The sequence below is a fragment of the Danio aesculapii genome, chromosome 1 (assembly GCF_903798145.1).
Source record: "Danio aesculapii chromosome 1, fDanAes4.1, whole genome shotgun sequence".
NCBI classification, from domain to species: Eukaryota; Metazoa; Chordata; class Actinopteri; order Cypriniformes; family Danionidae; genus Danio; species Danio aesculapii.
In genome coordinates, this window is record NC_079435.1 from 20,433,301 (window position 1) to 20,460,425 (window position 27,125).

Sequence of the window (27,125 nt, forward strand, 5' to 3'; positions counted from 1 at the left end):
GAGTCTTTTACAAGGTTTGTTACTCAAACATTTAAACTGACAAGGCTTTATCTAGTGTATTTTTGTAATACATAAATATACTTCTCTGTTGTATATTTCTGTAACATTAGAAGGATGCTGCTTCGAGTTGGCATTTCTGTGTGGAGTTTGCATGTTCTCCCGGTGTTGGCGTGGGTTTCCTCCGGTTTCCCCACAGTCCAAAGACATCCGGTCCAGGTAAAATGAATAAACTAAATTGGCCATGGTGTATGTGTGTAAATATGAGTGTGTATGGGTGTCTCCTGGGTTGCAGCTGGAAGGACATCCGCTATGTAAAAGCAGGAACTTGGTGGTTCATTCCGCTGTGGCGACCCCTGATGAAAAAAGGGACTAAGCTGAAGGAAAAATCAATGAATTATGTGTATACATTGAGAAATTAATAATATAACCTAAACAAATAATAAGTCAATTAAGTAAATGGGTTACTTTATTAAAATTGGCAGGATAGAATGAGTCTTTTTATCAAGTTTTGTAAAACAATGATTTGATTTTAGGAAAACATACCGAAAAACATATAGACTAACATAATCACAATAGCTAGAATGGCTATGGCTCTAAATGGTTAAAATTATGCATGGGACCTTAATTTTGATAGGAGCTGCGGAAGTGGATTATCGCACAGTAGAAGGTGACGTCAAATAAATGACTGGATAAATAAACTGGACTTTTATTCTGGAATGAGATGTGAATGTGGGCAATGAGCACTGAGCAGTGGTTATGAACACTGATGAGTGTATCGGCTAAAATGTTTTGTAAATAAAAGAGACTTTTATTTTGATAGGCCTTGCGGAAGTGGTTTTTATCGCAGAGGGGCGGTTGTCAGTGGCATCCTGCGCTTCTGATAAAACTGGCTATCGCTCTCATTCATAGCGGACTCTTGGCGCCGAAACGCTGGATGACAAACCCATCCGTTTAAGCCACAGTTAACCGACACATCGCCAATATCAGTTCAGCTGGAGAAGGTGAGTAAAGAAAGACATTTTCTGCGAAACACCTGAAACGGTCACGCAGACGGGCAACATCATCTTCTTCATCATCTTCTTCATCGTCATCATCCAGCTAACGGTACCGTTGCTAGCCAGAGGACGTTATTATAATGTTATAACTAATTGTGATTAATAACCTTGAGCTGAATGTATTGCTATTTAAACTAAAAATAACCAAACACAGAAGAGCTGGAGGTAATTGTTATTAATAAGTTATATAATAAATATATTTGAAAGATAAGCTGTTTTCTTCTGTTGGCTATTTGCTGTTAAATTCAATTATCAATATTTAATAAAACACGAAGGCATTACAGGAAAAATATTGAAACGTGAAACAATAAGCACGTCTAAAGGCAGATGTGTCGATCAATATCGGGGTCAAAGTGTCATCCGATCAGACGCTCCGCCCCAAAGAAAAAGAAAAACAAATTCAGTTTTATGATACATTATTATTGGTGTTCATCATATTTTTGCATCTTTAAAAACTGTTATTGTGTGTACTTGTAGATGAAGTTGCGGTGGAGCTGGACGTGCCTCTTGTTACTCTCCATCTCCATGGTAACATTGGCCCAGGATGAAGACCTGGAAGATGAAGAGGACGCTCAAGTGGAAGATGGAGATTTGGACATGGAGGCCGACAGCTCTGAAAGCGTTGAAGCAGATGCTAATGTGTCCTTTCAGGTTCAAAATAAATACCACTCATTTAAAATACAGGGATTTGTTATAATGCTCGCCAGGAAATATGAATACTAAATTTGATCATATAATCGTGATGCCCTCAGTCCTCTGATCTTCTTCATGATATTTATTAATTATTTTTTACATGCTTAGGTAACCTACAAAACTCCAGTTCCAACAGGAGATGTTTTCTTCACTGAGACGTTTGATGATGGAACTTTGGGCAGGTTTGTGGATTTCAGATTGTTATTGCATGATATTGTAGATAGAAAATTTTAGAGTTTTGTGGTTTGATATCCAAGCATGAATTTTTATTCTTGTATGAATGTTTCTTGGAAAATATAACATGTACTATAGCTATATAACTGTGACATTTTGTATTTGTTATTTTGTTATTACTATTGTATATTATTGTGTTATTATTAAAAATGTGCTTTTGTTTCTATCAGATGTACAGTTGAAGTCAGAATTTTTATTCATTTTTTTTCTTTTTTAAATATTTCCCAAATGATGTTTAACAGAGCAAGGAAATTTTCACAGTATGTCTGATAATACTTTTTTTTCCTGGAGAAAGTCTTAATTGTTTTATTTTAGCTAGAATAAAAGCAGTTTTTAATTTTTTATAAACCGTTTTAAGGTCAAAATTATTAGCCCCTTTAAGCTATATATTTTTTCAATAGTCTACAGAACAAACCATTGTTATACAATAACTTGCCTAATTACCCTAACCTGCCTAGTTAACCTAATTAAGCCTTTAAATGTCACTTTAAGCTGTATAGAAGTGTCTTGAAAAATATCTAGTCAAATATTATTTACTGTCATCATGGCAAAGATAAAATAAATCAGTTATTAGAAATGAGTTATTAAAACTGGTATGTTTAGAAATGTGTTGAACAAATCTTCTCTCCGTTAAACAGAAACTGGGGGAAAAATATACAGGAGTGTAAAAATTCAGGGGGGGCTAATAATTCTGACTTTAACTGTAATTGTGCAGATAAGCGATTATATAGTCTACTTATTATTTTTTTCTAAAAAATGATAATATGATTATGATATATAATGTTAATGATATATATGATTGTGTTTTATTATTTTCTGCAGTTGGCAGGTGTCTAAAACAATGAAGGAGGACGCTGATGAAGATATTGCAAAATATGATGGTTAGTTATCCAGCATGGTTTACCTATTTCCATGCTTAGGGCTCTATTCAATTCTTATTATTCCAGACATAGTTTGTTTCCATCTTAATTCCTCTGGACCAAATTAAATTTAGTAATGCGTTAATGCTGAAACAACAGAATTATTTTGTGTTTTCTGGGGACAACTTAATTGTTTTATATTCAATCCACTTAAAATTGTAAAAATGATGCAGTTAACTTAATCAATTTATGTTGGGACAACATGAAGGAATTGTGTGGAACCCAGCATTTTTACAGTGTATCATAGGACATGGAAATTCAGCTTTTTAGTCAGTGAAAGTCAGGTAATTGAGGAACCTTTTCATTGCTTCATGATTGATATTTTGTCTGCATAAAAAGTAAATATTTTTGTTGTAATTATGTCTTTATTGTCTGTAGGTAAATGGGAGGTCGAGCCGCTGAAGGAAAATACAGTGCCTGGTGATTTGGGTTTGGTGCTGAAATCTCGTGCCAAGCATCACGCAATCTCGGCTCTGCTTAACAAACCATTTTTATTTAAGGACAAACCTCTCATCGTCCAGTAAGTGTGTTTTGTATTTGTTGCAGTCTGACATTTCACATACCTTAAACTTCTTTAATAAAGCTTGTTAATTCTACCAAAACCCAATCTATACAGGTACGAGGTCAATTTTCAAGATGGAATTGACTGTGGTGGCGCTTACATCAAGCTTTTGTCAGACTCCAAAGACTTAGAGCTGGTATGTTAATTGTCTGTTTTGTATTATTTGAACAAATTAGAAAAATGTTCCTTTGTATGCTCAAAGATGCTAATTTTATAGAATCCTGAAATGGTAAGGAACGACTGGATTTGAATAGCAGCAATATAAATGATATCATGTACATTATTGACCACAGAAACAGTTCCATGATCGCACACCGTACAGCATCATGTTTGGGCCCGACAAATGTGGAGAAGACTACAAATTGCACTTCATCTTCAGACATAAAAATCCCCTCAATGGAGATGTGGAGGAAAAACATGCCAAACGACCCGATGTTGATCTGAAGAAGATCTACACTGATAAAAAGACTCACCTCTTCACACTTGGTGCGTATGCTGTGATAAAAACGCTTGTGAAAACCTGTGACATTTTTATTGTATAGATAATATACAAGGGCAATACGGTGGCTCAGTGGTTAGCACTGTCACCTCACAGCAAAAAGGTCGCTGGTCCGAGGCCTGGCTGGGCCAGTTGGCAGTTTTGTGCTGAGTTTATATGTTCTCCACATGTTGGCGTGGGTTTTCTCTGGGTGCTCCATTTTCCACTGATGAGTAAAAGGACTAAGCCCAAGAAAAATGAATGTATGATTGAGATAATATAGAAGTAATAAGTGTTAATAATCAATTATAATAACAAATGAACACCTACACCTAGTGGTGTAACGGATCACAAATCTTATGGTTCAGATCACATTATTTTTTAATCACGGATCAGACCATTTTTTGGATCAGAAAAAAGGGGAGGAAACAAATGTTATTTACTTTCTATTTATTACAAAAACAGTACTGCAAGAAACATTTGGTTTAAACAAACGTCGATAAGAACCTGTTATTTTAATAAAAATATAATCAAGAAATAATCAGCTGAATAAATATTTAATACTGTGAAAATCGCCCAACCAAAAAAAAAAAAGTTAATAGCTGTTTCTTAGCCACATAATTTAAATAATGTGTCAATAAACATACACTTTTTATTCAGCATAACTTTTCTTTAAATACAACTGACAATTAAAAAATATATAATTGTGGTGAAACTAAAAAAAAAAAAAAAAAGAATAAATAAATATATATAATTATATAAGCAAAAATGTGCACTTAATTTTGACACCCACAGACATTGTCACCAAATATAAATCAGAGAGGTAAGACTTTCTCATACATAGCCTCATTTCAGTTGTCAAGTTTTGTAAAAATCTATCTATTGAATTAATCAGTCTATTAAAAATAACATTGGTTAGAATTCTGCATTATTGGGTTAAATTATAGAGAAATCAATGTGTATCTTTCTTTCGAGATGTCAGTGCAGAAATAACCAAAACAAAAGGCCTAATACAAATTATTATGAGATTAAAATATGGAAAAATGATCAGGTGGTCATTTCTGTCAATTTTCCTAACGAGTTAACAGCACTTTCAGCATGCTTTCACTTTCGTATTCGTCATGAAACGCACATTTACCAGTAGGAATGACATCGCGCCCTACTCATATTTCTCTCTTCAAATACCCGTAAATATGGCTATTACACAACCCTAACAGTCGCAGCCAAATTAAACTTTGGTGACAAGGCAGCAGTGACCCGATCGGGCCAGTAATGATGCTGTATAATGTCCGGAACGTCTCGCACGCTGACCCCGGGCCATCTGGCAGTCCTTGTTGTCGAGCCTTGTTCATGTTCCATTACTAGATGTATCTTTTGTGAATAACTTTTGAAGAGTTATTCACATTTTTGATGGCTGGTTGTCACTACCTATTGGTTAAACAATGTAATTGCTACAACTTTCATTTTTAGCGTCAAGCAGCATTAAACTGTGATTTTAATCTTTTGCATAAACATCAGGGTTTATATATGAACTAAAAACTGTTCTCCCAGTACTTATGTATTATTTTTATTGTTTTTATGTTTGTATCTACTAAATAATGCTGGCTGAAAAGACTGAAGATCGAATCTCTTTTTTGACCAAATGCAAATTTAAATGGAGCACATCGAAGGATTAATAAACATATGTCAATGACCATAATATATAATATATTCTACGTGGACAAATGCTTTCATACTTGTGATTTATATGACATCAGATGCGATCATTACAAATTTTGTATTAAATTATGCAGTATGTGATTAGATTTGAATGACGTGGGATGCGATCATTATTACAAATTTAGAATTAGTCTACAAGAAACAAATTCATTAATCTGTAGGTCATGTGCGTACAGAACTGTGGATCAGTTGCGTTCCATTACATCCCTAATGTCACTCTATTACATAAAAAATGTAAATCCACTTTTCTTAAATTGAAACTCAATTTAGCTTGCATGTAATGATTTATATACAGTCATTTAGAGGCAATAGTTGAATCAATAATTATTTGTACTCTGCTCTTCTCTTTTTTTATTTATTTCAGTTTTGAATCCGGACAATAGCTACGAGACCTTCATTGACCAGTCCAGTGTTAGCAGGGGAAGTTTGTTGACAGATGTCGTTCCACCTGTTAACCCTCCAAAAGAGATCGACGATCCCAAAGACTCCAAGCCAGAGGACTGGGACGAGAGAGCCAAAATCCCAGACCCAGAAGCTGTCAAACCTGAAGAGTGGTGAGAGTGGTTTTAAATATTAAACAAAGTCAAAATGCAAAGAATTTCTATGACATTATTTTCATGAGGAGCCATGTGAAGGAATGACAGGGTTCCCATATTTCTTTAAAGGACTTACATGTCAGACTTATAGATTCAAGGCATGGGATTTACTTAAAAACAAACACAGGTCTTTGTAAGTGCTTGAATTAAATTTGAAATGAGTTTATGGTGTTATTTCAATTATTTTATAGAATAAAAAAAGACAAATTCTTAATTTAAATTTGTACAACAGCTGATAAATAATGCACATTTTATCAATATTTCAGAAACTGCATTTGAACATCACTGGTATTCAGTTCAACAAATTAGTTTAAAGTTTTTGAAGATTTTTTTGAAAATGACACATTCGAAACAACATCATCGCTCTGACATTTTAATGGAAATATTAAGTGTAAGTGAATTGTTAAATACAGTAAGGACTTTCATGGCCTTCAACTACATATGCTGGCGATGTGAATTAAAAGGTGCTTGATTTGAAATTAATGGTGGATTAAAAAATCCTTATAATTCCTTGAATCAGCTGTTTATGAAAGGGTGGGAACCCTCGAATGAAGTTGTGTTCAATTTTTAAGAAGGAATAGGGCAGGCATGTCCAAGCTCGGTCCTGGAGGGCCGGTGTCCTGCAAAGTTTAGTTCCAACCCCAATCAGACACACCTGTGCTAGCTAATCAAGCACTTACTAGGCTTTCTAGAAACATCCGTGCAGGTGTGTTGAGGCAAATTGGAGCTAAAATCTGCAGGACACCGGCCCTCCAGGACCGAGTTTGGACACCCCTGGAATAGGGAAACTGTACATCAAGTCATTTCTTTGTATCTGTCTGTTTCTAAAGGGATGAAGAAGCGCTAGCTAAGGTTCCTGATCCAGATGCAGTGAAGCCTGATGGTTGGCTGGACGATGAACCAGAGTTTGTGTCTGATCCCACTGCTGAAAAGCCTGATGACTGGTGAGAACAAACGTATTGGTAGCACTTTATTTTACAGTCCTCCCATGTACACACTATATAATTATACTATATAACATAGTATACACTCCAAAAATCGCTTTTGCTGCTTGATCAAACTTATTTGTAATGAGCTGAAATGAAACAATTTTTTCACAATTTTGGGGCAAACTTAATTGTTTAAAATTTACTTAATCTACTTAAAATCTACTTAAATTAGTTATGTTAACTTAATGGATTTGTGTTGGGACAACATGAATGATTTGTGTGAAGCTCTGATTTTTTTACAGTGTACGCGCTAAAATAAATGACACTTTGAACCAACTTATTATTAAATTACTACAATTTGATACAGCTACACTTTTTAGTTTTTCTCAAAGTATAATTTAACTTTAGTTCAATTAAACTTTCACATTTATTTGAATCATACGTAAAAATACGTATTATGGTCAAAAATTAAAGTTACATTCACAAAAAAAATACTGTTTAATATAGAACCCTAAATATATATTTTTTACTTCAGCACAAAGTAGAAAACTATCTTTTTTTAAACTTAGATCAAAGTATAATCTTTGGACCAACCTAAAAATTTACTAATTTGTTACAACCTAATTTATAAATTACTGTCAAAATATTCTGCCCAAGGAAAAAATACCTTGACTCAAAGTTAAAATATTGTCTTTATAGATGACTCAAAATCCAAGTAAAATAAACTAATACATACATACATATAATGTTAGACTATGCTATTGCTAGTTATTTTATTTATGGGTTTGTAACCTTTAATGGATAGAACAGTGTAGAGAATTGACAGGAAATCATGGGGAGCAGAGAGAGGGGAAGGATCGGCAAAGGACAATGAGCCTGGAATTCAACTTAGATCGCCACCAGCACCTTGCTGCTATATGTCAGCGCACTTAACCACTAGTCTGTTGGTGCTGACGTTATTTTAATTTTAATAATGAGGTAAACTATCTGCTGGTGCTTAAAGTGTAATTATAAATGTCACAGAAGATGGTAACAACAAAACTCGCATTAGAAATACTTAAAAACTGGATGCACATAAACGGTACCTTTTTCCATGTGGTCACATGGCATGAAAACTGCTGGTTTAGAGTAATATTACTAATGTTTTACGCTTAGATAAGTTTTTTTTTTTTGCTTTAAGGCAAATTGAATAAAACAGGTTATAATCAGAAAGCATACATTTCCACTTAATCCATTATAAAAATGTACTTTGAATGAAAGACACAGTAGTTTCACGTTTTTCAGTGCACAGTACATAGGCTTAAAACTAGGTAATAGTCCTAAATCTAACCATGTGTTTTCTTTATGTAACTCAACTTTTTGGGCAAGTAAAATATAAGTACACTTTAGAGTTACTAAAGTATTTCCCTTAAGTTAATTCTTCTATCAATGCTGTAGAGAATCACTTTATTTCTCAATGTAAAAGTTCAATGGAATATGATTTGGGTTCTAAAGAATCTTAAATTGATCATGTATATTATGACTGCACAATATTGGAAAAAAAAAAAAAACTGACATTGCAATATTTAGTTGTCTTGCTAGACATTTTGCAATGTGAATACAGTTTCACGATGACTTGAATAGCTCCATTTGGAAAGAATTCATAATTTTTGATTGATCCTTAACATGTTAAGATTGAATTATGATTTTGTAGGGGAGTGTGTCTACAAAGCATACAGTAAATAAATACAATTGAGCAAAGATACAAATAAAATAAACCGTTCTTCATGGTTTTCTGGAGAGTCTTAACAGTATTCAGGTACAGAAATCAAATAATCAAATGTAAAGATCTGTATGGTTTAAACTTGCTTGAATTGCTTTCACAGTCACATGCATTAAAAACACACAAATACGATAAAATATGGATATGGATATTGTAATTACTCCACAAGTCACATGTGTTTTGAACTGTGGCTTCTGGTGAACTATAATCCTGACTAAAAATTGCACGTATTGTGACTTTTGTAATGCTGAAACAATTTTGAGCAGCACTAATATGGATATTCTTGTAGTCAAAGTTAAAATAATGACTTTGGGGCCTGAACGGGCCTCAACCAACAGTTTATCTCCAGTTACAGAAACGTACTGGCTGATGGCAGAGGAGATAGTGGGTTGAACTAGATTAAAATGGAGAAGCTGGTAGTAAAATGGTCTGCAAGGAATAATTCATTCTACTGATCTTGAGAAGAGTGTGTGAAAAATGGTGGTTTTTACCTGCTCATCAGTCAATCTAAGGAAAAATAAAGCACCAAACATTGAGTTTTGTCAAGGAGAGTACACTGATTTGAATCATGTTACATCTACTACGAACTTTGGAAGATATAATTCTGTTCCGTAAGTTCATGTGCCGCTGTACACAGGGTTTTAGAGGCCAGATTTTGATGGTAAAAATTGCTTCATAAATTTGCTTTTTATTAAAATATCAACAGCAATTGAACTGCCAAACATATTCTTTTGCAATGGACAAGTTTTAATGTTATCAGACAATGTATTTTATCTGAAGAGTCTTTTAAAGGAATAATATTTCATTATTTTCAAAAGTAAGTCTTAAAAATCTGTTTTATATATTTTTTCATTTATTTTTTACTGTCGCTGCTGTTTTATTGTGCTATTTTATAAAAGGTCTGTTTATAAAATAGTTGTAAATTCGATTAGTTTTTTACATTAAATATCCAGGGAAGTTGACATGGCATGTTTTCTCTCTTTCTCTATGACATAGTAGTAGTATTAAAAAGTAAATACAGTATATTTAGCAATCACAATTTTAGGTTAAAAAAAAGATAGTAATAGTAAACAGTATATTTAACAATTAACATTTTAGAATTCGCTTATAACTATTTGGAATTCACTGTGTGTGCATGTAATGCATTTTAAATGTATTCTTTTTTTGTTGTTGCAAATAATACTATTTAATTATTTTTAAATTGGTGAAATAACCACAACCTATAAACACACTTGATGTCATTATGAAACTTCTAGTTGTGAGTCTAGATAAATAAGTCAATTTTGGCAAAACTATCAAACACTAATTTTATAATTTATGCCTAAGCAGGCCCATTAATGTTTTTTCTCTCATTCAATTCAGATTTACATTGCATGAATCATATGCAAATCATATTCAGTTCAAAGTGGTTTCATTTCTCTATATTGTTGGCCAAATATTGTTTTCAATATATGTTTTGAGGCCTAAAGCAATAATGAAAGAGATTAATAAAGAAGATAGTGTAAAGTAAAACATTTCCAAATAATTGACTTATTGCAATAATAATTATTCTAAGTGACTGTCCTAACCACAACTTATAAACACACACTAGTCAAAGCCACATTTTATCAGAAAGGTCAGAAAATGTCAGTCCTTTCAATTTGAATCATAATCATAATGAATCATAATTATAATAAACATCTTTACTTTGTGAGGATACTAATCATTAATAATATGCCTAATTTGAGGACAATGGCCTTTTTTAAAATTCAATTGATGTCATATTCTGTAAAAAATTACTTTGTTAATCATACGTTCAATTTAAAACAGCACAAAAATAATTGTATATGCTGAGTAGTGTCTACTTTAACCTCAAAAATAACTTGTTTGAAAATTAAATGGCAAAATATGTGTGAAATAATGTTCCTCCGTCATTCAGAGATACTTTTTATGTAAAAACTAAACATGCTTGTAATGATCATACTAGATTTTTAGCATATTTTCAATGATTAAACATGTTTTTTCTGGCAAATGGGTAAAATCAATGAGTCTTAAATTGGTATTCTGAATGTCTTTTTAAATGTCATGATTCTCTGAAATGAATTCAGACTTAACCTTTGAAAAGCAGTCCTATAAAGTCTTACATTCTTAGATTTGATTGGCTATCTCAGTGACTTTGACATTAATGAACGTTTATAAAATTATTTGATATTAATATTTGAAGTAATAAAACCCTGATACATTAAAAAAATACCCTATAATGTATTATATTTCCTTACTATATTCTTTACTTTGTCGATAATACTCTTTTTAATAATATTCCCTCTTTCTCTCAGGGATGAGGAAATGGATGGAGAATGGGAGGCTCCTCAGGTGCCAAATCCGGCATGTACATCTGCTCCAGGCTGTGGTGAATGGAAGCCACCCATGGTCAATAATCCTCAGTATAAGGGCAAATGGAAAGCTCCTCTCATAGACAACCCCAACTACCAGGTACTGACATCTAGATTCTAAAATTGCTGCTCATGAGGTTGTATTTTGAAAAGTAGTTTATAGATAGTAGTAAAAGATAATTTATTATGTCCCTTTAAAAGCAAATGAGCTGCCGCTTCCTTTCCAGAAAAGAGCAGAGCTTTTGCTATTTTGTTATATGCTATTCTGACACTAGAAACAAATAAACAAGCAAATCTTATATAGAAAATGTGTAGGAAATGATCAGTGGTGGATTATTCAATTCAGTTCAGTTCATTTTATTGCTTTTTTACAATGTAGATTGTGTCAGAGCAGCTTAACATAGATGAACAGAGAATTAAAAAGCTGTAATTGTTCAAATTGTGGAACATTCCAGCAAGTCAGGCAGGCAGGAAAGTGGTGTAGAATGCTGGTGGAGTTCTGGATGAATTAAAACTGATTCATTTCACATTAGAAGAGCGTGAAGGGCAACTCCACCAGTGCATTTTGCGGTGCAGATGCCCTTCCAATCATAATCCAGCACTGGGGGTTGTACTCTCAGCCCATACACTCTATCATTCGCACACTACAACTAATTTGGTTTATCCAATACACCTATATCACGCCAATGGAGCCATACATGAGAAGGCTTGACCTCCTTTAGTGGACTTTGCTATGTTGTGTACTACCAGAAGCCCTGAGTTTTGAGATCTTAAAAAGCGGGTTGAATTGTAGTGAGACAGAAGGTTGGTTATATAAAACTGATTCATTTCAGATTAGTATAAATGTCATTGTCAAGTTCAGTTCAGTTTATTCAGGTCAGTGGAATGCAAATGTTAATGTTAAAGGCAGAGCCACTGAAGGGCAGCTCCACCAGTGAGTTTTGCAGTTTTAAGTGTTTAAACTGGAGTCAGAGAATGAAACTGGTAGTAGGAAAAACAAATACTATGGAAGTCAATGGTTCCCAACATTTTTTTAAATATCTTCTTTTGCGTAGAAAAAACAGAAGCAGGAACTCAAATGGGTTTGTGAGAAGTGTATGGCCAGTAAATGATCTCACTTTCATTCAGCTTATTCACTGCTTTTTTCAGGGGTCACCACGGCTGAATGAACCACCAATTACTCTTGCTATTGTTTTACTCAGCAGATGCCCTTCCAATCATAATCCAGCACTGGGGGTTGTACTCTCAGCCCATACACTCTATCATTCGCACAATGGCTAATTTGGTTTATCCAACACACCTATATCACGTCATTGGAGCCCTATATGAGAACGCTCGACCTCCTTTAGTGGACTTTGCTATGCTGGGTACTACCAGAAGCTCTGAGTTTTGAGATCTTAAAGAGCAGATTGAACTGTAGAGAGACAGAAGGTAGACTATTTAAAGCTTTATAGGTCAGAAGCAATGTTTTATAATCAATACGGAACTTAACAGGCAGCCAGTGTAAGAAGAATAAAATTAGGATGATATGATCATATTTACTTGACCTAGTAAGAACTCATAGAATAGAATGCATTAACTAGTGAACGGATACAGTTCCATGCTCATCATTAAGAGAGCAGGGGAACAAAAACAAACATTTGTATCTCTATATTTGTTCACAGGGTGTGTGGAGTCCACGTAAGATCGCAAACCCTGACCACTTTGAGGATCTTCACCCGTTTCGTATGGAGCCATTCGGAGCTGTGGGTCTGGAGCTGTGGTCTATGACATCTGACATTTACTTTGACAATTTCATCATCACCACAGAGAAGGAAGTGGCAGACCGCTGGGCTGCAGACAGCTGGGGACTCAAAAAACTGGTCGCGAGTGCCAACGAGGTACGCGCCTACTCTCACCCATGTCCGCCTCTGGGCATTGTTGCTCATTGGGCTTTAACTTGGTTGTTGTACTCAGACTGTCTATTTCTGTCTCAGCCTGGAGTGTTGAGTCAGCTGGCTCTGGCTGCCGAAGAGAGGCCATGGCTGTGGGTGATTTACATCCTTACTATCGGTTTGCCAATTGGACTGGCTGTGCTTTTCTGCTGGCCAAAGGTAAGGCCTGACCTCACAAAGAAGATCCTTCTGAATGCGTAAAGATACATTTGATATAGCAAGCCTGAGAGACAGCTATGTTTAGACTGTCAGAATTATGCTGCAAATCATATAGATGTGTGGGTACAGCATAATAATTCATTACATAATCCGTTTTCGTCACAAAAGGACGATTTGGTTCCGTACAACCATAAGCAAATTGGATAACAAGAGAAGCAGGATAAAACACTCTGCCTACACAAATGCACAGTCAAGCGTACACATTTACATCGCATTTACATTTTACAAGTATTCATTTAGCAGACTCCTTTATTCAAAGAGACTTACAAATGAGGACACTAGTGATTCATACTGAGGAGACTGAGAACTGCTGTACAATAAAGCACAGAAGTGTGCTGGAACATTTAGTATGAACACAGAGATTTGGGTCTGAAAACCTGAAGTTTCCTTTAGCTTACTCAACACGATTTCGGTTTAATTTGAGTTGATTTAATTTGTTTTTGTAAAATTGTTGGTTTTGTTTAGATTTGCGTGTGTGTGTTTTCCTTTTGTTATTTGGATTCCTATGTGTTTAGCTTTCTTGTTCGTTCAGTTTGTTTTTATTGTTGTTATTTTTTGTCTTTGTTTTTTATCTTTTGTTTTGATTTTCATTTTTTGTTTTTATTATCTTTTTGTTTTTCTCTGGTTTATTTTTTGTTTTGATTTCTTTGGGTAATAGTTCAAGTTTGCATTGATTTATTTGTTTTTGATAAACTTGTCTGTTTTTCTTTGGTAAATTTTTTTCTTTGGTCAGTTTTTTGTTTTATTTTTATACTTTGTTTGAGTTTTGTTGAGTTCGTTTTGGTATATCCTCTAATTAGTTTTTTATTTGTATTTTTTGTTTGCACTTTTTCTCTATATTTCATTTCAGGGTTTGTTTAGCTTTTTTGCTTTGATTTGATTTTGATTAGTTTGATGTGTTTTAAGTTATGTTTTGTTTAGTTTTTTTGTTTTTTTGCCTTGTTCTTTTAATGTAGTCTTATATTTAGTTTTGCTTTGTTTTCGGATTGTGCTTTTTCTTTAGTTTAGGGCTGCATGAGATATACAAATTTTACATTGCGATATTTTTTTGTCTAAAAATTCTCAAAAAATGTTTTCTCTAAATATATATATATATATATATATATATATATATATATATATATATATATATATATATATATATATAGTGATATAATTTCAGCAGATGACTTAAATAGCTCTATTTGCAAAGTCATTACTTAGGATGATTTTGTAGGGGAGAAAAATATAAATATTTTTATGTAATTTATTATATACATTTATAATATACAAACTACAGTCATAAATGGAACACAATGGAGCAAATATTGAAGTGAAATGAACCATGCTTTAGGGCGACACAGGGGCGCAATAGGTAGTGCTGTCGCCTCACAGCAAGAAGGTCGCTGGTTCGAGCCTCAGCTGGGTCAGTTTGCGTTTCTGTGAGTTTGCATGTTCTCTCTGCGTTCGTGTGGGTTTCCTCCGGATGTTCCGGTTTCCCCCACAGTCCAAAGACATGTGGTACAGGTGAATTGGGTTGGCTAAATTGTCTGTAGTGTATGAATGTGAGTGAGTGTGTATGGATGTTTCCCAGAGATGGGTTGCGGCTGGAAGGGCATCCACTGCGTAAAACATGTGGTGGATAAGTTGGCGGTTCATTCTGCTGTGGCAAACCCGGATTAATAAAGGGACTAAGCCGAAAAGAAAATGAATGAATGAACCGTGCTTTATGGTTTTCTGGAGAGCCGCTACAATCACTCTCATAGGAGAATTTTGATTTTACAATCCGAAATAGATAAATTAATCCAACATCAGTACTCGAAAGCTCCGCCCCTTCCGCTACGTGATCAAAGCTACAACTATTGAGTGCGTGAAGTGTCCAACATTCCACACTTTATTTTACCAGCTGAATGAGTGAATATTCAGAGTAACTGAAGTGCACTTATTATTTTTTGAGTTTTCAGTGTAAACGCACTACTTACACTACAAAATGCCATAGAATAGTGCATAAGTATGCGATTTGGGATGCACCTTAACCGTATTCAGGTACAGAAATTGAATAATCAAATGTAAAATAGCACTGTACAGTCTTCACCATATAAATAATTCAATCAAATTAATCTTTATTAAATTTCTTTGTGTACTATTAAAATGTTTAAACTCTCTTTAAATGCTCACACATTCACAGGCTTTAAAAACACATCCAGATGATAAACTTTCACTCTGTTATGGTTCGATTCTGCAGTGTCTCCACAGCTCTCATGTGTTTTGACCTGTGGTTTCTGGTCATCTATAATCCTAATTCAACATTGCATATCTTGCGATGTGACTATTGCAGACGCACACATTGCGATATCGATACTGAAACGATATATTGTGCAGCCCTACTTTAGTTTTCTGTTTTGCTTGGATCAGTCAATTCATTTATTTCTTACATTGTCATATTCAAGTTTCTCAAGTTCAAGGACTGGTCTTTTTTAGAATCACGCCTCAAATCCAGTATTTTCAGGCATTTGCTGTGTGATGAGATCCACGTAAACCATCGTATACAGTTAATCAATCTAGTTGACCATGCAAACTCAGTTGATTTATTACTAAAGATTAGGGTGTTTGGATTAGGTTGCAAGCACAAAATCCTCTTATTGAGTATTTATCGTTGGTAGCGTAGCAACAGACTGTCAGTGTCATACTGTTAAGTAGTACACAGGTATATCAACAAATATAAACAGATTTGGGAAAACAACCAGGATGACGCTCGTCTTAAGCAGACTTGTATTTAAATTTATAAATGTGTGTATTGCAGAAGTCAGATGATGACTATGTCTACAAGAAAATCGATCAGCCCAAAACAGAATCAGAGGAGGTGGCGGAAGAAGAAGAAGAAGAAGAGGAGGAGGAGGAAGAGGAGGGAAAAGGAAAAGATGATGATGAAGCTAAAGCAGAGGAAGCTACTGAAGCTACTGGTTTGTAAAATGATTTAACCTGTTTGGCATTTAATCTTTTCTGTTTCATTGTAGTTATTATGCATAATTTGCTATTTTTTTACTGCTTTAGCAGGGGATGTGAATGGAGATATGATGGGGCAGGAAAATGGAGAAGATGGAGGAGAAACAGATGAGGAGGAGGAGGAGGAGGAAGATGAAGAGGAAGAAGAGGCCATTAAGCCAAATGACACAGCCTCAGAGGATGAAGTAAGCACATTTGGGATGTCCTTTATTTTTTAACAACCAGACTTTTGAGTAATGTTAACTTGAGTCTGGCCCACTTTTCCCTATGAATTTACTCAAATTTTATGCATTACAAATTTAATTACTGCTAGTTTAGTTTCATTTACTGGATTTCATATTTAATATATTTTTTGAATGGTTAAAACTGTAAAACTTAATTATATATTAAACTTTTTAGGATAATAATAATTATAATAATATTCAGTCATTCAGTTTCTTTTCGGCTTAGTCCCTTTATAAATCTGGGGTTGCCACAACAGAATGAACCACCAACTTATCCAGCAGATGTTTTACGCAGCGGATGCGCTTCCAGCTGCAACCCGTCACTGGGAAACATCCATACATACTCATCCATACATACTCGTCACACACACTATGGACTATTTAGCTTTCCCAATTCACCTATACCACGTTTTTGGACTTGTGGGGGAAACCGGAGCACCTGGAGGAAACCCACGCCAACACAGGGAGAACATGCAAACTCCACACAGAAACGCCAACTGACCTAGCCGAGGCTTGAACCAGTGACCTTCTTGCTGTGAGGCGAACGTGCTACCCACTGTGCCACCGTGCAGCCCAATAATAATAATAATAATAATAATAATAATAATAATAATAATAATAATAATAATAATAATAATAATAATAATAATAATAATAATAATAATAATAATGAAGAAGAAGAAGGACTAATAATTTTTATTTTATTTTTTCAGGAATTCTTTTTTTTTTCTAGGTTTATGATTTAATACATATTTATTATCAAAACGTTAATCAAATAACAAAATTAAAATTAGTCAAAGGACCCTAGAAGACAAATCTGTTCACATTAAAAATGACAAATAATGTGTTTTATGCATTTTGTACATGATAGAAGTTAATAAACCTCTAACTCTATTATATTTTGAACAAAAAAACAGATTGAATAAAATTAAATGGATAATATGCGAGCAAGAATAAACGTAAAAGCTTATTTCTCTCATATTAATAGACATTAACTGTAAAAATGATGGCAATAAATGTTTTTTGTTACTTTAATTTGGATTAGTTAATTGATTAAATTTGTTTAGTTATACAAAGTTTTACTTAATATTTTAGTTTGACTGATGGAAGATGACTAGAAAGGTTCATTTGATTCAACTTAAAAGCAACTAGGATTTTATCACAGTGTATAAATCATAGAAATACTGTCCTATCTTGTCCTAACTTTTATTTGTTGCTTTGACTCAAAAAATGGACTTTAGCTGCTTGATCAAACTACTTATTTAAAATACACTGAATCAACACAATTCTTGAGTTTTTTTGGAGCAAATTTAAGCTCAATTGTTTTATGTCCAATCCACTTAAAATTGTAAAAACAATTAAGTTAACTTAATTGACCCTTTTCACAAGCCGTTGACGTTTAACACATCATAAATCTTTGAAAGTTTTTAAAGGTGCAGTATAGGGTTGGGTCCATAGACGATGCAATCATCCATCGCCGATGGCCGATAGACATCACGATGCTAAGCCGGCATCGCGATTCTCCGTCCCGCCCCCATCTCAGCAGCAACCCGCTCATGAAAAATACACACTTAGGCCCCACTAACACGTCTTGGAAAATGGAATAGAAATGATCCACGTCCACACTGGCGTTTTACCTAGCATTTCTGAAAAGATCTCCCTCTGTACCACATCACGTGACCACACACACACACACAGGCACGCGCTGCAGCATATGCAGACTTTTGAGCTCCAGTCAGTGAGCGGGTACACAAAACCCCAGAGAGCAGTACACATCGGACAGTTTATCAAGGATGTACCACTGGATCGCATCTCACTATAGTTGTTAAACGTGATCTTTAATTAATCTTGTCTCTATCAAATGACTCTTCGGCCTTTTGAATCCATAAGGTAACGTGTAACAGCATCAGTACACTGCTTCAATCTTTCGCTTTCACGCTTGTACTTAGTCATTTTATCGAAAACCTCAGATACTGTTGGTTGGTTGTTGTTGGTTGTGCAACTTTTTACCAACAAAGTGTATCGATGCCATTATAACGACACAGATCGCTCTGCCTATTCATGCCAGAGTCCCGTGATTTAAACCGTTTTCTAAATAGTTTTTGTCCTAACCAACACCTCGAATCGATATATTAGAAAAGACTTCTATTTGACAATGATCACCTCAGGTAAACTTCATGTGCTTTATTCAGTGTTAAATGCTAGTAAAGTGAGTTTGAATGCCATTTTACATGATATTTTTGCCATATACTGAAAGCAGCAGCAGATAGTTCACCTCAGATCTTGAAAATAGAATAAACCGTTTGAAATTAAGCTTTAGAACTAAACACGTGATTCAGCATGTACATTTAATAATGTTAAAGAGAGTTAATATGTATTTAATAGATTATAAATCTTACTATTTCGTGAGTAAGTGCATATTCTGTGCTTCTGAATGGCTGTATTGAAATTCTGGTGCAAACAGCCAAATTGCTCATCAATGCAAATCTCATCATGTGGCGAGCTGTTAATACACGGGGTTACAATGTAGTCTGCTCACCTAATGTTTACGCTTGTAATATTTATATAATTTGCTAATTAATAACCTCATGTGGAACTGAATAATTTCAGAGTCTGCTACTGTCCACCGGAGGTCGCATTTCAGTCACAGGCGCATGCTTTGAGAGCCTTTATGACTGAATGAATAAAATACACTGTTTTCCACCAAGGCAACCCAGGCTGCAGAAATATAATTGGCTAAACTGGCATTGTGCAGGTGAAAATTATCAAAACAAAGAGAGTTCCGGTACAGAAAACACATTTTTAAAGCAGAATATCTGACTTCAGCATTGTTTTTCAGATAAACAAGAATGTTTATTTGTCATGTTACTTAAATATCTGCAAGCATATTATGGTATTTTTATGCTTTAGACGAGTCAAAAACTAACATACAGCATCTTCAATATTTAGATTTTTTTTTTACGTATGAACATTTATATATTAATGTATGTATTATATCATCTTTCTATCAATTTACAGAAAACTAATTACCGCTTGTGCAAGGCATTTCTAATGCGTCTATGGGGCTGAAAGTAAATTTGACATTATTCTCTCTTCAGTCGTCATCAGTCTCGCACTATTTCTTTTCCTTTTTCTGAAAGTCTTAATAGCACCATCATGGAGTTTTTCTTTTGTTATTTCAGCAAACAAGATTGTAAAAGAATTATTTGTTGTACTCTCCCATTCACTGCGCTCTAAGTTTACCCAACTACGACGCCTTCCGCTACTGAGAAAATCGGAAATGCGAAAAGAGTCTATCAGTTTGGTTTGGGACAATAGACCCTTTTCACAATGACCTCACTTCACTTCCTCCTATCGGCAACGCAGTGTATTTTTAGTTCCGGTTCACCTTTGAGTGAATGGGAGACATCTCTGGAAAAATTACAAATAAAAATATTAACATTACACGATCTGATTTAAGAGGAGCATGTGTCCAAATGTTTCTCTTTCAATACTGAACTGCTTTCTGAGTTTGAAAATGATTCTTTAAGTTATTAAGAATAGGTATAAGCTATTGATTATCAAGGAAAGCAGATGTTTGCAACATTTTCACTTAACAATTAAGTTTATTTCCTCAATAATTGATTTACTTTTACTTTAATACTGCTCTGAATGTAAATGTATATTATCTGTTATATGTAAATGTTCCAGCATGAGTAATGCTTTCAGTCTGTTGCTGTCCAATGTCCGGGTGTCTTTTTTCCCATCCATTCCATACTTTGCAAGAATAACTGTGCAAACAAGTTAAGCTGTATGTTAAATATACAATAAGTACATTATCTATGAGAACTAGTTACATGTAATGTGTGTAACAGATTTTTTACTAAATCTTCTTATATTAGCTGGTATGTCTATAAATGCAACCAGTTTCATAATTTATTATTTACTGATCTATTCATGTTTTGTTCAGTTTCTCCATTTGAATGAATTATTTATGTCCTTAGGTTAATTAACGCCACCTTTTGAAAGGATTAAATTTGATATTAGTACTTCCTTTTAATTAATAATGTTACAAATAAATTTATAATCTAATAATACTGAATTCAAATGTTGTCTTCTTGGGGTTATTTTAGCAATTGTAGATTTTTATAATGATTTTGTTTGATTATTAGGAGTCACATGCAACATTGTTATTCTAATTCATTTAATTTGAATATTAAATATACATAAATGTTTTATGTTCATGAAAAAAAGTACTTGTATAGAAAAAAATGGCAGAGAACTGAGCAGTAGAATGTGAATAATATGAATGTGTTTGTGAATCAGCTGCCCACTGTAAACAACCACAGTTAAACACCCCCAGTTTTATTTATTTTCTTCATGACACACACACACACACACACACAAAAAATCTGACATAAAAAATGTGCAGCACCCGTGTAAACATCTGAAATCTTTATTTGACAAATACTGACAAGTGCATACCAACTTCATCTGCAGTAAAAACAGCAACACAAAGCAATAGACTGTTTAAAGTCCCATTTTCTTGGTTCATGCAGAAATCTGGATGATCTGTACGTTTTTTTTAGATGTCAGATGTCTCACCTTGAATGCAGACAACAGAAAACAGCCATAGTCACAGTCTAACCTTATCTGTAGTAAATATACAGCTGACTGGGTGAGTTCTCTATATGTATTTCTGTGTAGGCGGAAGTAATGATACACTGCATAGAGTGAATCCGGAAACCTCGTGACGTCATGTGAAAAGGGTCTATATGAATGAATCGTGTGGAACCCAGCATTTTATTTACAGTGTGGTTCTGATAATCTAAATCTACTTACAGTCATAAGACTAACAGTTTTCAATCTTACAGATGAAGGACGCCGACGAAGGAATCGAAAGCAGAGAAGAAGAGCCTAAAGCTGTGAGAAAGAGAAGAGTACGGAAGGACTGAAACCCACCTTTTCCCTACGTTTCCTCCCGTCTCTTGTTCCTTTGCCTCTTTTTGCTGCATGCTTTCGGCTTTACGCCCTTTAGCATGCAAAAAACGGCAAACCTAGCCGCTCTCCTGAAGAGGTCATCCTTCATCCGGCTCAACCTCGCCTCCCCTCTTTCAGTCTTCCGCTTAGTTCTTATCGGTTACCGTCGGGATTTAGATCCAAAAGTCAGACCTGCTGAGTTTTTCTCCTTTCCTTTTTAGATTAGAATTCAAGGAGTAGCACTGGACCGGTGTTTCCCTACAAAAGTCCTGAAAACTGTGAAGGGAAGTTAACATTTTAGACAGATAAACTAGTTTATGATCACCTCAACGTTTCAGTTGGTTAAGTTATTAAAAAGGGTTCCGTTCCTTAAGTTATGAGCTATTTAATATGATCAAATTGCTCTGATCGTATTTATTGTTTAAAAAATATGACATTCAAGCATAGGGTTTTTTAATCTTGCATTTTATCGTTATTTTAGCACAGTTAGAGCAGGCCGTGGAGAAGACGAACATCTAGGTCAGCGGAGTGCTAGGAACGCAGAACAGTATTGCTTTTTGGCATCAGAGTAAGTCATTACGCACAGTCAAGAGCTGACACACTCTCAAACCAGAAGCACACACACAAAACACTCCCACTCACAGCAAACTGACCGCCACTGAGCTCTCTGGAAGCAGACAGGTTGTTTTTCCAGCGATGAACAGTTTTGTTTTTCTGCTTTTTTGTTTCGTTTTATAGTTCATGTGTTCAGCCTTACGGGGAAAGTCTTTTGTTTACATGTTTGCAAACTGTTCATTGCTCTTGGAAATAAATATTTACTATAAAAGTCTGTGCGCTGTTGCCATGACTTCAAGCAGAAGCGGTTTACTTGCAAATTATTTTATTAAAGGCTTAATTGTAACAAAATAAAATGTACACTTTCAGAACAGGCAGTACTTTACATTGGGTGTTTGCAGACATAAATTACACAAATTAACTCGTTCATTAAATTAACAACAAATAGATGAAGTATGTAGTGTTGTGGCAGATCTTTCAGCATCGTAGTGAAATTTCACATCAGAAATGGGGAAAATAAGCCATCTGTATTCATAAATGTCACTCAAACAGCAATCGGATCAATATCATTCAGCAGACTTCAGTCTCTGAAAGCAGTAAAAGCTAAAATCCATTTCAAGCCACTGAATGCAAAGAACACGACCACAAAGAGCCAACTCTGTGCTTCAGTTTACACTGTGAGCCATTTCAATCTATTGATCCTACAAGAAACATGTCGTTTTGTGCACTAGTCAGGTCTTTCTTTGGATAAATCCAAGTGTGAAAGTGAATAAATGTAACCCAGTGAGTCAAAGGCCTTTTAGAATGTAACAATCTAAAGCCTAAAGTATAACTGGATTGGCTGCATTCATTTTCATCATCAGGAGCACTTGTTTTTGTGTCTGTGAGGACAGTAAAATAATGCATGCATCAAGGTTGCCAGGTCTTTATAACAAATATTACGAAATGTTACTCAAAGTAGCCTATACTGGCATTCTGGGAGGGATGGTGGTGCCTTGCTTCTAAAGCAGTGGTCTCAAACTCAATTCGTGGAGGGCCACAGCTCTGCATAGTTTAGCTCCAATCACCTCTAACACACCTGCTTAAAGCTGCGGTCACACTGCACTTTTCTCCTCATAGATTTCATTCATACGCATACGAATGCGTCAGACCGGAAACACAAGGTCGCGCGACAAGTTTCGCAGTTCGCTGTGTTGGAAAGTTCAGGCTTGGTGAATCGCATCACCTGACTGCGTGAGACCAATCGAGGATCAAAACATGATCTCTCTTCACAGAAATGTAAAATATGGGCCAATTGCTCGCTTTTTTAAATATCTAACTATCTTGTTTAATCCCGCCCCTTTTCGCAGCGCCGTACGACAGCATTTTGCACGCACAAACTCTAGTGTGACCGCAGCTTAATAGTCTCTAGTAGCCTTGAACACCTTTTAGTCAGATCAACTGTGTTTGAATAGGGTTGGAGAAAAAAAATGTGCAGAGTATACAGGAATCGAGTTTGAGACCTATGTTCTAAAGCAGTGTTTCTCAACCACATTCCTGGAGGACCACCAACACTTCATGTTTTGTATGTTTCCTTTCTCTGTCACACCCATTACAGGTCTTTTTGTCTCTGCTAATGAGCTGATGATCGTAAATCAGGTGTGTTTGGTTAAGGACACATGGAAAATGTGAAGAGCTGGTGGTCCTCCAGGAACTTGGTTGAGAAACACAGTTTTTTGTCATCCCTCTTGGTTGAACCCACAGACTAAAACATCGTTTCTGAATCCTGGTCCACATGACTCCCCACTCTGCATATCTTTAGGGATCTCATTTATAAAACGTTGCAAAGAAACTTTCCTAAAGGTGAAAAGTCATTTATTAATGATTATGGCTCATATGATGATTTAATGTGGTGCAATTAAGTCAGTATATTAGTTAAATATGTTTACTTGAGTTTATTTAAAGAGGTGCACAATTATCAAGTTTTTAATTATTTTTAATTTCCAGGGTTCATATGGTCATGGAAAACCTGTTAAAGTCATAGAATTTGACATGGCATTTTCCAGGCCTGGAAAAGTTTGGAAAAATGGAAAAACCCACAAAGTTTTGGAAAAGTCATGGAAATTAGTTTAACAAATATCTGTATACTTGAATTAGGGCTGGGGGAAATTTTGTATTTCATGTGATATATATTGTGATGTGAATACAATTTCACCAGATGATTTAACAGGTTTGTTTGAATTGATTGGGGGAATTCTGTAGGGGTGTGAATCTCGAATAATATATAACAAATAAATTACAAGCATAGTTAAATAAAATATAGTAAAGATAAAAGTGAATTATAGTTTTCAGGTATTCACTATTCAGGTACAGATATTGAATAATCAACACTGCATAGTCTTCATTTTATATTATTGAATCTTTATTAAAGTTACAAAAAAATTCTTGTGGCCGGATGTTTTAAAAGTTGAAATACTGAAATGTTCATGCAGTCACAGGCCTTAAAGCAGGGGTGTCCAAACTCGGTCCTGGAGGGCCAGTGTCCTGTAGATTTTAGCTCCAACTTGCCTCAACCCACCTGCAAGATACTTCTAGAAACCCTTGTAAGAGCTTGATTAGCTAGCCCAGGTGTGTCTGATTGGGGTTGGAACTAAACTTTGGAGGACACCGGCCCTCCAGGACCGCGTTTGGCCACCCCTGCCTTAAAGGGACAGTTTACTCAAAGCTTAAAATGTACTCACTATTTACTCACACTTCACTTGTTTCAATACTATAGGAGTTATTAAATTATATTCTTTTTGTGTTCATTTAAAAAAGAAAACTCATAAATGTTTGAAACAAGTAAAGGGTGTAATAAAAATGATAAGTCATTTTTGGGTGAATTATCTCTTTAAAAAAATGCATGCGTTATTACTCCATTATGATTAAACTCTATATTAAACTATAATCCCAACATTGCATATCCTGTGATGTGACTATTGTGGATGCACACATTGCGATATCGATCCTGAAACGATATATTGTTCAGTCCTAACTAGAATATAGGTTAGTTGTCTTTAATTCTTTTCTGTCCTGACCTTGCTCTCATATCGTTAGTGATGTGTAGGCATTATCAAAATCAATTTTACATAGATATAAAAACAAATTTAAACGAAATAGATTGTTGCGTGTTCTATGATATGCTGTAATAAATTTGAACGTCCTTGTTTTTCTTATTATTTATCATGTATATGTAGACATTACATGAAACATTACATCATGAAAAGTTACTTGAAAGTTCTGGGAAAAGTCATGGAATTTTAGTGATAAAAATGTGTATGAGCCCTGAATAGATCACAACTTTGCTTGGAAAGTAGTGTACCCACATTTCCACCAATTTTGCACAAAAGCCATGTTTATAATAGTAGTAGTTTAGTTTATTTACAAGGTCAATCCACATTAATAAACATTACTGTAAAATGTGCCAGAATTAGCCAAGAATGTCTGTTTTTCATCTGTTGACCCCTTACAGAATGTTAAAAAAAAATCACTCCTAAAATAAAAGTCACACCTAAAATCTATAGTAGTAGTAGTAGTTTATTTATATAGCACGTATTATAAATAAGATCCCAGAAGTTTGTTCCAGTCAAGTGGACATCACAGGATATTCTGCCATGATTCTAGTTTGAAAACATATTCAATACAAATGTTAACTTACACAAGACGTGACTTCTATGCAAATCACGTTATGATTAAATAACCCTTTACACTTCTGTAATACTTGAAGATACTGCAAACAGTGGTGTAGTGCAAATATTATTTTAAATGAAGTAAACAAGTTTAGCCGGGGGTAATTTGTGCAGGGGGTAGAGTGCTGTGAACACTATGTAGTGGAGCTCTCTTCCAACAAGCTGGTTATCTAAATCATGTCTTAAACAATAGAGACATGCAAAAAAAGGCAAAGCAAGGGTTGTGGGGACCAGTATTTAGAACTGCTAAACTAAAAAAAAAAAACTGCAAAGTAGAGCTACTCGAATGGAAAACTGAGGACTTGGCAACACTGGCACGCACAAGGTGAATGTTAAAGGGATAGTTCACCCAAAACTGTAATATCTGTCATTATTTACTAACCCTTTACTTGTTCCAAACCTTTTAGACTTTCTTTATTCTGTTGAACACAAAAGAAGATATTTTGAAGAGAGTTGCAAACCTGTAACCGTTGTCTTCAACATTTTTAGTTATTTTATTCTATTATGAATGTCAATGTTACCGGTTTTCAGTTTTCCTTAAAATATCTTTTGCGTTCAACAGAATAAAGAAACTCATAAAGGTTTGGAAGCACTTTAGGGAGAGTGGTTAGTGAGTACATTTGATTATTTGGATGAACTATCCCTTTAAGACAGGAGTCCTAGCTGGTACAGAGTGTATCATCTATCTCCGGTTAAGTAATACTCTGAAAGCTGCTCAAGACCAAGTGGAACACAGAAGATGAAGTACACTCCAGTTTTTATGTATGAAAGAACCCAACTGGCAGATTTTTATGCTTCAAGCGACTGTCATTAAGACAACTTTGGTTTTAACAAATGAAATGACTACTTTTGTTGATCTATTTTTAGTTTTTAAATCATGCTGTTGGTTATGGATGATTATGGGATGTCATGCATTTTCAAGGAAAAGTTTGTGCAGTCTGTGCTTTACATGTTTCATAATGCATTTTCAATGTAAATATTAGTAGTTATAAGCCAAGAGATCTCTTCAAATCCAGACTTTGGCTTTCTAGTATTTAAAAAGGCTGTGAAGTCAAAGAGAGGGTCTGAGATTGGTTATGCACCTGCTAAATGAATTATGCAGAAGGTAATCTGTACTTATCTGATCACAAAACGCATCATGCATCCTTTTAGATCTCGTAACACAGTTAGCTGACAGGGAGAGGCAGGAGCTCAGTCCATTCAAGTATTGCCCAAACCATGC

General features: G+C 34.8%; 1 protein-coding gene across 2 annotated transcripts; it reads left to right on the plus strand.

The window, feature by feature from the left end:
* Positions 1 to 829: 829 nt before the first annotated feature.
* On the plus strand, positions 830 to 22,470 carry clgn (calmegin). 2 transcript variants are annotated; one of them, XM_056457069.1, is made up of 15 exons: positions 830 to 1,001; positions 1,533 to 1,706; positions 1,857 to 1,930; positions 2,805 to 2,863; positions 3,281 to 3,422; positions 3,519 to 3,600; positions 3,758 to 3,950; positions 6,026 to 6,215; positions 7,088 to 7,201; positions 11,264 to 11,420; positions 12,985 to 13,200; positions 13,297 to 13,413; positions 16,256 to 16,415; positions 16,507 to 16,643; positions 21,536 to 22,470. In XM_056457069.1, the coding sequence occupies exons 2-15, from the start codon at positions 1,533 to 1,535 to the stop codon at positions 21,614 to 21,616; spliced, it is 1,896 nt and encodes a 631-aa protein (XP_056313044.1). In that variant the 5' UTR covers positions 830 to 1,001; the 3' UTR covers positions 21,617 to 22,470. The 2 variants fall into 2 exon arrangements, with proteins under 2 accessions (XP_056313044.1, XP_056313051.1); XM_056457076.1 differs by having other exon boundaries at positions 16,510 to 16,643.
* The last annotated feature ends 4,655 nt before the right edge of the window (positions 22,471 to 27,125 follow it).